This window comes from Sinohyriopsis cumingii, chromosome 6 (assembly GCF_028554795.1).
Source record: "Sinohyriopsis cumingii isolate HCF-2022 chromosome 6, ASM2855479v2, whole genome shotgun sequence".
Classification (NCBI taxonomy): Eukaryota; Metazoa; Mollusca; class Bivalvia; order Unionida; family Unionidae; genus Sinohyriopsis; species Sinohyriopsis cumingii.
Window position 1 is genome coordinate 79,768,518 of NC_142966.1, and position 15,127 is coordinate 79,783,644.

At 34.1% G+C, this 15,127-nt stretch overlaps 1 protein-coding gene across 7 annotated transcripts in view; it reads left to right on the top strand.

The window, feature by feature from the left end:
* LOC149797300 (baculoviral IAP repeat-containing protein 3-like) overlaps nucleotides 1–15,127 on the top strand; it is a 42,705-nt gene that overhangs the window by 14,212 nt on the left and 13,366 nt on the right. For 6 of the 7 annotated variants that reach the window (XM_089962013.1, XM_089962020.1, XM_089962015.1 and 3 more), the window contains 3 exons: nucleotides 293–500; nucleotides 8,386–8,555; nucleotides 12,000–12,042. In XM_089962013.1, coding sequence (XP_089818139.1) covers nucleotides 293–500; nucleotides 8,386–8,555; nucleotides 12,000–12,042 — 421 coding nt within the window. Of the gene's footprint in view, nucleotides 1–52; nucleotides 501–8,385; nucleotides 8,556–11,999; nucleotides 12,043–15,127 lie in introns of all 7 variants that reach the window. The other variant, XM_089962019.1, reaches the window with a different exon arrangement.

The window sequence follows — 15,127 nt, forward strand, 5'->3', positions numbered from 1 at the left end:
TTCCTAGGTTTAAAAAAATTAGGGGCAATCTGATTCAGTCTTTTTCTTTCAGCTACTTCAAGTCAGAAAGCATAGAGGTAGATGCTGGTTTTGGCTAGCTACTTATATCAAAAGTCCATGTGGAATAAATTGTCTCAACAATCCTTGACTGACAAGTATGGGGAGGGTTGGATTTGCAAGGTAGTAGGACTCCTGATATATCATGAGCCTGTAAGTATTGGCAGAAAATGACATTATACTTCCAAAATTGTTTTGAATTCTTATATTCAATGGACCATTGTTGCTATTCCAGCAACACCTGGAGTCAGGAGCAGAAGAGACAACTGCCAGAATACAGTCCCATCCAGTGGAAGAGTCGGCACAATCTGAAGCAGACAACAGGCCAAAGTTTCCAGAACATATCTCATTGCAAAGTCGGATTGCAACTTTTAGTCATGGCTGGCCTCCATATCTGGATCAGACACCTCAGCAAATGGCAGAAGCAGGATTCTTTTTCACTGGTAACTGAACTTTGCCTTTCTGTTGAAGGTCTTGGCTATAAAGCTTAGATAAGACATATGTATAGATTTTTTATGCTACTTGTGGCACAAGTTACTTCCAAAGTAATGAAACTCATGGGTGCATTTATTGTGTTAAAGGAGTTTCACTTACTGCTACCAAAAAGTAAATAGTGGTCATAATGACACAGTTACTACATGTAAAAATACATGTTAGGAATTTTAATGAATGATTTGTAATTTGGACTGAATAAAACAAACAAATTGTAAAGTAGCAAGTAACACTGTAAGTTGATAATAATTTAAATTATAAGACCAGTTTGTAAAATACCATTAAAGTATTACAATCCTGTTGAAGTGGAGGTATCTGCTGAGTTGTTTTCCTTGGCAAAACAGTTTACTCCTATTACCAATGACAAAGTAACTAAGACCACTTGACCAAATACCTTTAAAGTGACCAAATACCTTTAAAGTGGGCTTAGTTCAGCAAAACAAGAAGTGCAGGTGGAAAGGTTGCATTCTTGCTCTGGATGATTCATGATCATTAATAATTTCACATGCTCAAATAATTCACTTACGAAGCACCTATAAAAAACTAAGGAAACCACAAAATTGCATGTCCTAGTTGTCCTTAACGAATGAATAATCAGCTAGGACTCTGTTCCTAGATGTCCTTAACCAACTGTGTAATCTGCTAGGACTCCAGTCTCTTGCTAAATAAAATATAAATAACATTCAGTCTCTAAAAACATTGATAAATAAATAACTTAAATAGGCAATATCTAAAAACTTATAAATAACATAACGTAGGAAGCACACCCTAAACACCTCGACTAGTAATACCATAATAACCTTGAAAATCTCTCTCCATACATGATTTCTACTAAGATCCTCTATAAATAGCATAGAACATTCCCCCTTTCTAAAACATTTTGAAGAAGACGAAAAAAATTGAAAAAAAAAATTGCAAGAAACACCAGGCAAATGCAACAAGAAACCAGCGATGTAAAGCAAGCAGGACCATTCCCGAGCTCTCCTTCCCACTAATGACAGCCAACCATTCAACTGTAAGCAACCTTTATGGACCCACAGATTCAGGCCAAACTATCAGGGTTCCTTGAATCCATAAAAGCCTGGGGGAGGTGGCACCATTCCCTTTCCCAGGAACAACTAGCAGGCTGTGGTACAGTCAGAAAAAAGTGGCACATGCACAATTGTGCACACGCCACTATAATTAAACTTGACAAAAATGCTCAGAGCATAAATATCTTAAGGGTTCAAAAGTTTTGGCAATATAGGTCTGATATTGCCAAAAAAATTGAACTCTTTTAAGATATTTATGCTATGAGTATGGGAAAATATTAATGATCATAAACAAGAAATGTTCTTGTGTGTCTGATGTATGCCAGTAATGGGGACAAAAGCTGTATGGGAAATCTTTTTAGAATGAACAAGCAATGGTATATACCCTTTAGGCAAAACAAGTAAAAGTTAGTTTGACCAAGCCAAAGTAATATTGTGTGTCACAGCGCACCACTAAATGTATATAAGTATCAGAATTTCTTGACATACTTAATTATGTACAAGAAATGGCTTTTGCTTTAACAACATAGTGCATAAAAAAAAACGTGCGAGTTTAACAGTCGGTCCCAGAACTATTTGTAATTTGTGTTATCACATGTGAATTGCTTTAAGGCATTGCACATATTCAGTGATATTACTTGGAAGGTATTTTTAATGTATATTTTGTACTTTTGGCATTTAAAAAACATTAAATAACCCAATATGCATTCCTCCTACAACACCTCCAAATCTAATTGTTAAGAGCAAAGAACAAAAGAAACCATTAAATAAAATCCTGTACAAATTTGATGGTCAACCCAGACTAATCAGATACTGGGAATTGAACAAGCAACCTTCTGGTTAGGAGTCCAGTGCCTTAACCTCTGAGCCACTACAGCTACTATTAGTGGGGATCTGAATGGTTTCCAAGTAATGATGCCAGGAGTGGGGCCCCAGGAAGGTAAGGACAGACATAAAAATTGATGCTGACTGCACAAATTAACTCCTGCTGTAATACCAAATAACTAAATGGAAGGGCTTTGAGCACTTTCTAAGTTATGAAACATGGCCTGTTTTCTGGGGCAATGAGAGACCCATGTGACAATGCTGTTTGTACAAAAATGATTTGTCCTTTTTGTGCAGAGAAGCTCAAAGCTTTTCTTTCTCCTCTACAGTTTCAAGATCAGTGTGCCTTTGCATTCACAATGTGACATCTATCATATGTCAGCTACCCAGGTGAGTGATATCAGGCCCACTTGTGCCCTTTTGTTTTCATATGAACTCCAAGCATTATCAGAATAACCTGGCATATGTTTTTTAAAGACTACCTTCCCTAGCTATAATGTATGTTTTACTGGAACAGCCCCAAATATTACTACCAATTTTTAAGACAAATATAAATGCCTATAAAAGACCTGTTCTCCAAAAATCTATGTGACTTAGACCAACAGATAACATTCTGAAATTAAGGTAGGGCTTTTTTTCTCAAGTTTTTAAAAAAATAATACTGCTTGTAAAAATGATGCTGATCTGATGCCAAATATAGCCACTATTTCTAATTAATATAAGAACTTACAAAGTGCTCAACTGAAGGCTTTATTTTTCCAGTGATAACCCCCATATCTGATGATAAGTCTGCCCTAATGATTGATCTCCTTTTACAAAATTTATGCCATTTTTTACCTATTAAAGACAGCTTTGTCTTAAAAAAGTCAACCCCACATTTACAAGGTGGGTACTTTATCATATGAGGAAACAAATATTGTCAGTTGAAGTTAGCTGAGATCTTTTATAGGCATAAATGTGTTTTCAGATCATGTAGATTTTATATCAAATAATACTTATATTACTACCACACAGATCATGTAGATTTTAAAACAAATAATACTTGTATTACTACCACACAGATCATGTAGATTTTACATCAAATAATACCTGTATTACTACCACACAGATCATGTAGATTTTACAACAAATAATACTTGTATTACTACCACACAGATCATATAGATTTTACAACAAATAATACCTGTATTACTACCACACAGATCATGTAGATTTTATATCAAATATAACTTATATTACTACTAAAAATCTAACAATTTTCCTCAACTCCAGTAAAGAAAAACAACCTACAACAAATTCAAACATCAGATAAATATTTTGGAAACCATTGTTGCATGATCCAGATTACTTTGCCAATTGCCATTACTTCAGAGTATAGGCCAGTGCGAGGTAAGTGAGTAATGGAGTTGGCAAAATATGCATTCAGCAGATTTTTTTCTGAAAAAAATGCCCCTTACTACAAGATCAAACTTGGTATGCACTGTCTATCTATTCAACCTTTCAAGGCCTGGATTTTAAGAAGATTTGTTCCTCAGTCTAACAGTGATGCAGAATATCTTTATTGAATATCTTTATTAGCTTTACTGCTTGTAGAACATAAGAGTTTATGAGATGACCTGTTGTCCATTGGCTTGTTTGTAATCATTATTCCTCCTATAAAACTTATTGGAGGATTGCCATGAAACTTTATGCATGCATTGAATCCAAGGTCTTGTTGGTCCTGAATGAAAATGGTGCTGATTTGTCATCCATTATGGCCATTATGACAATCAGCTTGAAAGTCTTCTTATCACTACTCCCTGTGAACTTTTTCACAAAAAGACTTTCAATGATCTCCAGTTGGTCGTAAATGAAAATGGCGCTGATCTGTCATCAGTAATGGTGACCATGGCATCCATTTTAAGTAATATTGTTTTCACTGCTCCTAAATAGAAAGTGATACCTATATGGAGTTTTCATCAAAAAGCTTCTTGTGCTGTCTAGTTGGTCCTGAATGAAAATTATGCAGATCATACATCCATTTTGGCTGCAGTGACAATCAGCTTGAATATGTTTTCTCTGTGCCTACTAAATATAAATGTGTATTGACATGGGATTTTCGCCAGAATACTTATGATGTTTAAGTGCCATAAGTATACACATTATGCATGACAATCACCAAAAACATGTCCAGTTTCCTAATAGATTTTAGTATTCATTCAGAATACCTTTATTTTTCCATAATACCATTATTAATGAATTTAAAACCTTGGGGCAACTTGGTTTTGTCATCTGTCACATGAATAACATGAGATGATTTCTTATCTCCACACAGTTTGCAGTTATTTTTTCCCAATGATGAAAAAATAATCAACATTTTCATTGTTAATTTAATAGGATTGTTTTTTTCTTGTTGTCCTCATTTGCAGTTTTGAATAAAGAAAACAAAGTAATCAATTATCTTTTTTTGAAAGATAAATATTTATTTATATATTTTACTTAATTAACATTTACATGATGTTTTGAAAGGAAAAAATATTAAACTTTACTAACCCTATGATAAATGCATTAAACAAAGATTTTCAGAATTGTGGAAAACTGTCTCAAAATTATCAGTGTTAAGACCAAAAAGCTTTTACAAAAACATATTGAAAACATTTATATAAAAGAGAAGACAGTGCTAGTTAATAGGGTGGCAAAGTTGCATAGTGTTTCAGAAAAAAACTTTATGCCAATGTGTTCATTGGTTAAGTGGACACTGACACTGTTAAATCAGGGCCAAATCCATTATTTTCCTTTTTAGCAGGAAGTCAAGCTTGTCAGCCACATTTTGCTTTTGGAAAAAATAGGTTGTGGTTATACCTTTTTGGATGTATGTAATTTGGACACTGACTATGATGTTGTTATTGGATTTCATCAGAAGGATAATTTGCTATCACTGCAGTGGTATCACAGCTTCATATTGTGATTGCCTAAATTAAAAGTTGAAAAGACAAAGACACACACAATTGCATGTGCCCAAATCAGAGAGGAAGTAATGATATTTTCTCCTGAAGTTGAAAGCAGAATACATTTATAACCTTTGCAATTACTAGCAGCATGTTATTTGATTTGACTGTTCAATGGTTTATTTTGTATTTTTGGGAAAGCGGATGAAATATGGTCCATCCCAGCCACTGCTTCTGTTGTATGATGGGCACAGATCACATGCATCCTTGGCAATCATTGATTGGGCAAAACAACATAACATAACCCATTTCATAGCATAACATAACCCATTTCATAACATAACCCATTTAATAACATAACATTACCCATTTCATAACATAACATTACCCATTTCATAACATAACTCATTTCATAACATAACATAACCCATTTCATAACATAACCCATTTCATAGCATAACATAACCCATTTCATAACATAACATAACCCATTTCATAACATAACATAACCCATTTCATAGCATAACAACCCATTTCATAACATAACATTACCCATTTCATAACATAACATTACCCATTTCATAACATAGCATAACCCATTTCATAACATAACCCATTTCATAGCATAACATAACCCATTTCATAACATAACATAACCCATTTCATAGCATAACATAACCCATTTTTCATGGCATAACATAACCCATTTCATAACATAACATTACCCATTTCATAACATAACATAACCCATTTCATAACATAACCCATTTCATAGCATAACATTACCCATTTCATAACATAACATTACCCATTTCATAGCATAACATTACCCATTTCATAACATAACATTACCCATTTCATAGCATAACATAACCCATTTCATAACATAACATAACCCATTTCATAGCATAACATAACGCATTTCATTGCATAACATAACCCATTTCATAACATAACATTACCCATTTCATAAAATAACATTACCCATTTCATAGCATAACATAACCCATTTCATAGCATAACATAACCCATTTCATAATGTAACCCATATCATATTACCATATCAGATTAGTCTTGTCCTACAACCACTTTATGGTCTGAACTATTTCAGAAGATAAGCAATAACAAAAGGGCTAAATTTATGCAAGAAATTACATCATTTTTCCTAAGCATGCCATATGAAATAGCATGAAGAGAATTAACTTAAGTCTGTCTGGGTCAAATCTTCAAGCATCTTTTAAAAAATATGTGGAATCTTCCCCTCAATCCATCAGCTGTAGACTGGATCATTCAAACCAGCATCAGTATTCAACAACCAAATCAAGGACTCTTTATATATACATGGAAAGAATTTATTTTTCATCTTATGCTAAGATATTACAACATTTTCTTACTAAATTGATAGAGTTTTAATGGCCTAAGGGCTAACATAAAAAACACTATTGTAAATATATTAAATGGATGGCTATAGCCTATACAAATGTGTGAACTGGTATATGTGTGGTCCAATAAATGATTTTCAGTTTGCAAATTTTTTTTGAATGGGAGTGATATGAGCAAAGAAGAATATTTACCAGCTAAACAACAATTAGATATGCATATATCTTTTTCATTTATTGACAGATAAGTGAAAAGAAGTGATACAAAGTAATTAAATGCATGTTTTCAGTTTCATTTCTCCTAACCTGGAGGGTAGGTGTATGGGACCTGTCCCTCCTAAGAATATTTCTGCCAGCATCTCTGGGTAGATAGATAGGTAGGTAGGTTATGTTAGCATCATCAAGTTTTATTCATTGTCAGTATTGTAGCGGTATCCAAACAGTTCCACATCTGTTCACATTGTACCCTATGTAAATGCAAGCAAAATGAAATATGACTTCTTTATTCCATTAAAAGACTTCTTATGATGTTTAATTGGCCTTCAATAAAAACTGTGCTGACCATACATCCAATATGGCACCATGATTGTCATCTTGTTATCTCAACTCTTTCTGAATGGATGGCCATATCTGCATAGTATTATTTTTTAAAACCAAAAACTCTTTGTATCATTCTGAATGAAAATGATTCCAGTCATACATACAATATGGTCACCATGGTGACCATCTTGAAAATCTTGTTATTTATCCTTAACAGATGGTCATATTGATGTGAAATTCTCACAAAAAGACTTCTTCTAACATTGTAAAGCTGGACTTAAATCAAGATGGAGCTGATCTGACTTCCACTCCACAATGGTGGTCATCATGCAGTCTTTTTATCAGCATTTATCCTTAACGGATGATCATTTCGATATTGGGTTTTCACCAAAAGTTATTTTATGATGTTACTCTTAAGTGACAATGATGCTCATCTGACATCCTACAAAGGTGACCATCTTGAACAGCTTGTTATTGCTACCCTGACTGAATAGATGGTCTTGTTGACAAGGGGTTTTCATTAAAAGAGTTCTCAGGATGTCTCGCTGGTTGTAATTAAAAATGGTGCCCCATGGGTCTCAAGATGGCCTTGCTACTCCTGAGCAGATGGACATATTGACATGGGGCTTTCGCAAGCAGACTTGTTACCATGTCTAGTTGGCTATAAATATTAATGGTGTTGATTGGTGGTGGCCATCTTGAAAATCTTATCATTATTCACAAAAACACTTCCCACCATATTTTGTGGTTTATCAATATTATTTCTTTTGAAAATTTCACATATTGATAGATTGGCATAAAATGGAAGGTAATTATTAACCTACAATTACAATAAATAGCTGATGACAGTAAGGGATGTTCAGATAATTGTAATGGACAAAAATGTCATTGCAAACAACTTGAGGGCTACCAATGTCTAACCTTGCATCTTGGAACCATCTTGTCTGATAGTTGACTGCATTAATAGCGTACACCCTTTTCATATGAAAATATTACTGGGAATACATTTTGCCCAAAATTAATTAACTTGCTAAATTTGGTAAAATGTTATTCTCATTAATATTTTGTGTTTGTTTATGCTGTGTGTACTGGTTTGCTGCTGAATTGCTTTACATATAAAAAATTCATTTACAGGTAACCAGGACTACACTAGATGCTACCAATGTGGCGGTGGTCTTCGCAACTGGGAGCCTGGAGATAATCCCTGGATAGAACATTGCAGATGGTATCCCATGTGTCCTCATGTTCTAAAAGGCAAAGGCCAGAGATTTGTCAATGCTGTACTCAAAAAACAGGCTGAATTGGTATGAAGTCAGATTTATGTATTCTAGTTTAAACATTAGAATAAGAAAAATATTAGGACTTCCTGGCTTTATTGTCTGGTGTGGTGGAACACCCTCAAGGTTAGTATCAACCACCAGATGTATTTCAATCGGACTGGTCAGCATAAATCACTTAACAATAGTGTACATGTGTTTCAGATGAATTACAAAAATCAACAAAGATTGATACCTCATGAATTGAAATTAATGTACACTACTTGTCCTCATATTAAAAATGTATACTCCTATAGAGCAGCTATCCCAGAATATTCTGGGATGTTTCAGACTGAGAACACAGACCCAGGCTGCTCCTCATGTCAGCTATCCGAGAATGTTCTGAGATGTTTCAGACTGAGAACACAGACCCAGTCTGCTTCTCATGTCAGTGACCATTGTGCAGTTATTACATAGTCATCTGTTTTAGATGATGCCGTTTGTATTGGTTCTGTTAAAAATATTCTGTATAGCATTTTTGTTTTACATCATGTCTAGAACATTCACCAGGCATCTGAATGTGGTCTTGATATGTTCTTGAGTGTTACACACTTCATTTAATCAGCTCTCTTGAGAGTTTATAGGCAGTTTTTGCTTCAAATTTTCAGCAGTGCTCTTCAAACATGATTCCCACCTTGAGGATCAGGTGACCCATATAATATTGTTGTTATTGTTGTTTTCTAGATGTTTTGGGTTTGTATTGTCATCCATTCATTGCCAGTATTGACTGTACCTCCATTTCAGTCATTTTTATTTCATGAACTAATGATTCAATGAATATATATTATGCCTCCATGGGCATCAGGCTTTTTACCCAATTGCAGGTTTTAATGTGGGTTGTGGTCCAACATCACCCTCTTACAAAAGGAAGGAGGGAGGCAAGTCTTCTTTCCCCAGGTGTTCCAGGAAGGTTGATAAACATTCTTTTCCTTCAGCTGAGTTTGCCACTAGGAACAGCTGCCTTGCTTCACTTGGGGCTCCCCAGAACCCAAAGCTGTAGGTTACCCCGGCACCAGGGGAACATGGAGTCACAAAGTTCTGTCTCCTAATAGTGAGAGAGGATGAACACATCCTGTCAGACCTTGTGGACTCTCGCAAGTTTGATGCGGAAAAGGCTGAGGTCTCTTTTTTCTCCCTTCACAGTCACAAATTCACATTTAAGTGTAAATAAAGTGTGTTGTTTGCTTTTTTTTAACAGAAGCGGTTGTCATCTGAAATTTAATTGTTTATATCTCAGATGATTACTTTTCATGTTTAAACAGTAGGATAAATGTATGCTGTTAAAGAGCTCAAGAAGTAAAAATATAAACTTATTGCAGAAGAATTGCTCAACCTTTTTTAAATTGACTGAATACACAAGACTTTTGAAATTATTTTTTATTGTCCAAATATATGATCAAGATAAAGATCACTGATTCTTGAAATGGTATCTGGTTGTACTCTTGATGTCTCAGTCTCTCCATGGGTGGTCTTCATCAATTGGTTGTTCAGATGTCAGTTAGTAATGTAGACCAGACCCTCCACAGTGGAGTTACCATTGGCATGCCTGCTGAGGCATGATCATGATTTGTAGGTATTTAATGCTTTATCTTGGAGCATTAATGTAGAGTGAAGGTGGAGGGGATTAATTTCCCCACTGCAACAAGTGGGGTTGGAAAAATCATGTGATGATGTCATAAAAATAGTATCTATGTTCAAATTAAAACACATTTTTAACACATTATCACCAAACGTGCATGTCACATGCATATGGGAAAACTAGTTCTGTCACAAACTAAAACTGGGATTTTATAACCTGTAATCTATGGTTAGTTGGAGATCACTGACAACAACAGCTTTTACAATTAGTAAGACATGAAACTAGATAGGGAGATGTTGCATGTGCAAATTGCACTCATAGAATCATGACATTCAGTTTGTAAAAGCTCAAGAAAGACCTGAACAACACAACTCAGTGGCACAAATAAGTTGACTAGGGTCCTTTGCTTAAACAATTTCCTTCAGGTTTCACAACCAATGAGTCTAAACTTTCACAGGTCCTTTGCTGATGCAATTTCCTTTAATGTTAAAGTATTTATTATTTTGATTCAAAAAATGTGCAGAATTTGATGTCAGGTTTCACTCTGGATAAAAAATTCTGGCTTCCTTTATAATTTTAAAGAATAAAAATTGAATAATGTTCTATAATTGAACTAATTTTTCAATTTCTGTAATGAGTTTATTAATTGTCACAGAAGCTTAATAAAAATGAGTTGAGAGGAAAAGGGATCATTATTTGATAAAATTGATATAAATTTGTTTTTCCTAGCATTACTCATGGCACATCAGCAATAGATCTAATGAATCTCAAATTATTATTTTACTTAAGATAAACTGATTCATTAAGGAAATTTTGTTTTGGGAGACTTTTTCTTATTGATTTCAAAAACAATTAATTGTTTGCTGCTATGCATCTTTGAAAATGAAAAAAAAAACATTAAGCTTTTTGTTAAATCTTTAGCCATGTCTTTGTTGATAATATTATTAAAATGTTTTGAAAATATATTGATATCAGCCCAGATTCTATTTTTTGTCATCAAATGAATAGACAGAAGACTCATTTTTTTTATGAGAGAGGGAGAGATGTTGTAATGTAAACTTTCATTTGCTTATAATTTGAGATGACCCTTATGATCACATACACAACAAACAAATGGCTTTTTTTCTGTTGCACTGAAACAGCACATCAAAATCACTGTACTAATTGGAGAATATATTATTATTTATTAAAATTCTTTCATCCCATTTGCAGAAGCAAATGATAGTCTTTTACTATCACAGAAATTAAAGTGAAAGCATAAACATACACTTTCAAGAAGCCTGCCTGCCATTGCATCATAGATTACAATTTTGATGTATCACATGACCATATTGTGTACAGTTTATATATATATATATATATATATATATATATATATATATATATATATATATATATATATATATATATATGTTTAGATGAGGTAACTCTTATAAGCATCAAAACTTGACCTACCTTAAATGCAATTTTCAGATTTTTATATTGAACACAAGCTTATTTTCAGAATTTTTCAACATTTTGAATCAAACAGAAAGAAACAGATACAAAGTAAACATTATAAATGCTGGCTGGCACTTGGGAATAGAAAGAACCCCGTCACTTTTGGCATCTTAAGGTCAACAGTTAAGTTCGCTCTGTCAAATACATGTAGCACATAATATAGAAGAGGTATACCAAATCAGATATTTATGATGTTGGATGAAAAATCATCAGAAGTTGCACATTATCTGATTTACTTCAAGCACAAGATTAATTTATCTTGCACACAGGGTCAGTTTAGAGATATTTGCATCCACTGAGTGAGAAATGGAGTTGGCTGCTTCTTTAACTAAGGTTTTTTCCTTTTCTTCCAGCTAGCAACCCAGCGAGCAGAGAGCAGAAGGAAAGCACAATATGGTATACATTATACAAATAAATTTAATGTTGTATGTGTGTATGTATATGTGTTTATGTGTGCATGCATACACAGCTTCGGTTAAATTATTTTCAGTATTTCTAACTTGGTATGCTCTTGTGCAATTCACTTTCATATTTGAACTACAATTTGAAATACCACCATTCCCTCAGTAGCACCCCAACCCAGGACATGAATAATATTAGTGTCACATCTTAGTTAAAGTTTTTTGTTATCACTTATTTTTTCATAATCCTTTACTTGATTCAGGTCATATTAGGAATGTAATATAATCACATACTCCAACACTTGTTGAACTTGTTTGAGGTTTACCATCACTTGTCTGCACATGATAATCAATACATGGTGTAATGAGCCTGTGTGGGGTAAATGGGTCATATTCAGGCAGATGTGACAGTTTTTCCAGTTCCCTTTGGGCAGTCAATTAAAATAAATGGTTGCCAAAATATTGTTAGTAGTAGTAAAAACAAAATGTTCCAGTAGGTGGGGTAATGAAATTTTCCGTCACAGCCAGTCAGTAAAGAGAATACTGCACAAGAATATTATGGGTTTATTTCAACCAATCAGAGTCACATAAAGTGATATTTAAATATGTTGTCATATCAAATATATGAAACTGCACAACTATATTTAAAATGTAAACTGTGTGATAAAGCCATTTAAAGTACTGAATGTGCCATTAAAAGCAAACCAGCCATTGGACAATATGATAATGTTTGGAAATCACTTTGTGTCAAATATTTTGAAACATTTTGTACCCTGTAATTTACTACAATTATTTTATTATCTTGTATATGCGGTTGAGAAAATAAGCAATGTCACCATTAACAGACAATGTAACAGCTAAGTACATCAACTTTTTCTTTCCTTCCACAGTTTCAGTATGTGTATGAATTGGCATTCACAAGTGGCCATGTCTGTTAAACACAGGTGAGCAATAGCAGGCCCAGTTAGTCATATTTTTCTATGTCCTCACCATATCGTGGGAAAAGCCATTTAGCATGCTATCCATGTCCATCCATCCTCTTTAACCATACTGATGCCCTAGTGGTTACAGCATATCTGACTTGTGACATGGAGGGTGTAGCTTCAAATCCTGCCATTCGATCAGCCTGGGTCAGCTGTAATGGTTGTGTCCCTGGGCAAGCAATTTTGCCTATACATAATCTTCTTGTGTCCATGTGCTATAAAACACTAGATACCAAAAACCAAACTCTCTTGTCCATTCGTAGCCTTCACATTTTGCATTTTTTACTTTTGAAACCAAGTTTGGTTTTCATCTTTTTCTGTGCATGAGGTCGCAGGATCGAACCCCAACTGAATCATGCCAAGGACTTATTTTTAAAACATGTTACTGACAGCTGCCTCACCACATGCTCAGCATTAAGAGGCTAGTGTTAGGACTGATCAGCCTAATGTCAGGATAATGTGACTGGGTGGGACATCATGCTACATGTCTGTGGCATGGTGCCCCAGTGCTAGACATCACTATAAACTGCCACACTGCAGACATCATAGCAATATGACTGATTTTTTGTAACGCTACATTAAAATTCCAAATCACAAACACACACATCTTTTTCTGACAAAATTTAATGGAGTTATGGCCTCTGTTTAAATTGGAACTATGTTCTTTAAAGCATCAAATTGGAGACGGTTCCTTGTTGTAAGAAACTGTTTATGGTTTTAGTTATAAAGTTACATATTTATAGTTATAGTTTTGTAGTTGTATAAGACTATGAACACTATGGAAATCTCCCAGTGATTACTGCGTCAAAGAGCAGAGAAAAATTATTTAGGTGATGTCCATAATTATTAATTTCGTCCACAATCTTTGTGCCCTTGCCATATTCACAGGAGTGGTTGTTTGTAGGTTGGTTGGGTTTTTAACAGCATTTTCACTAGGAGTTAAGAACTATTCTCAAGAAATGCTGAGTAAGCTGACCCATACTGGCCTGAGCAGGTAATGAAATAATGACTCTTGGATTACAAATCCAATTTTCTTCCTTAGTAAGCTACTATGGCTTACTGTGGAGTGGTATATATAGTGTTTAGCACATGTATCATGTTTTGTTTACTTAAATTATGTACATACCTATGTGTTCTCAATTAAGAACTTGAATGACTTGATTAAGTAAACCAAAATTTGGCAAGAGGTTCTAAATTGTAAACATCCTAGATCAAGTTTTGATTTTAATCTTTTCATTTGAAATTTTAATTATGGCATCTTTTTCACTTACAGATTCACTTTCATCATGAATACTGTTCTTACTTGAAACTTTTAATGAATTTTATGGATTTAAGCAGAATTTTAGACAATGCTGAAAAGACCTGTGACATGTTCTGTTTGTATCTTTGTCCACAGAAAATTGACCTATGACCTTCTTTTGTCAAATAACTTTGCTGATTTGTATTTTAATCAGTGTTTTTCAATTTCCAGAATTTAGTATTTGTGTTATGTGAAGGTATTAATATTTGTATCATGCATATTTAATTTGAAATCTGTATAATGCAGACACAATAGTATATGTGATATGTGTATATTGGTATCTGTGTGATATGGACATATTGGTATCAGTGTCATATAGACATACTGGTATCTGTGTAATGTAGACATAATAGCATATGTCATATGGGTATGTTGGTATCCGTGTGATATGGACATATTGGTATGTTTCATGTAGACATACTGGTATCTGTGTAATGCAGACATGCTAGTATGTCATATGGGTATATTGGTATCTGTCTTATATGGATATATTGGTATCTGTGTCATATAGACATACTGGTAACTGTGTCATGTAGTCATATTGGTATCTGTGTCATGTACCCATACTGAACATATTGATATCTTTGTCAGAGAGGCATATTGGTATCCATGTTTTACGCACATATTGGTATCTGTGTTATTATGGACATAGTTTACACCAGATAAACTATTCCATTTACATACTGTTTTTGGGGCCATGATTGTCTGAGTGGTCTAAAGCACTCACCTTTACCGATTACTGCCATCTCACCTGTCCATGTGGATTTGAGTTTCAGGCTTGGTTATTCTAGATATGT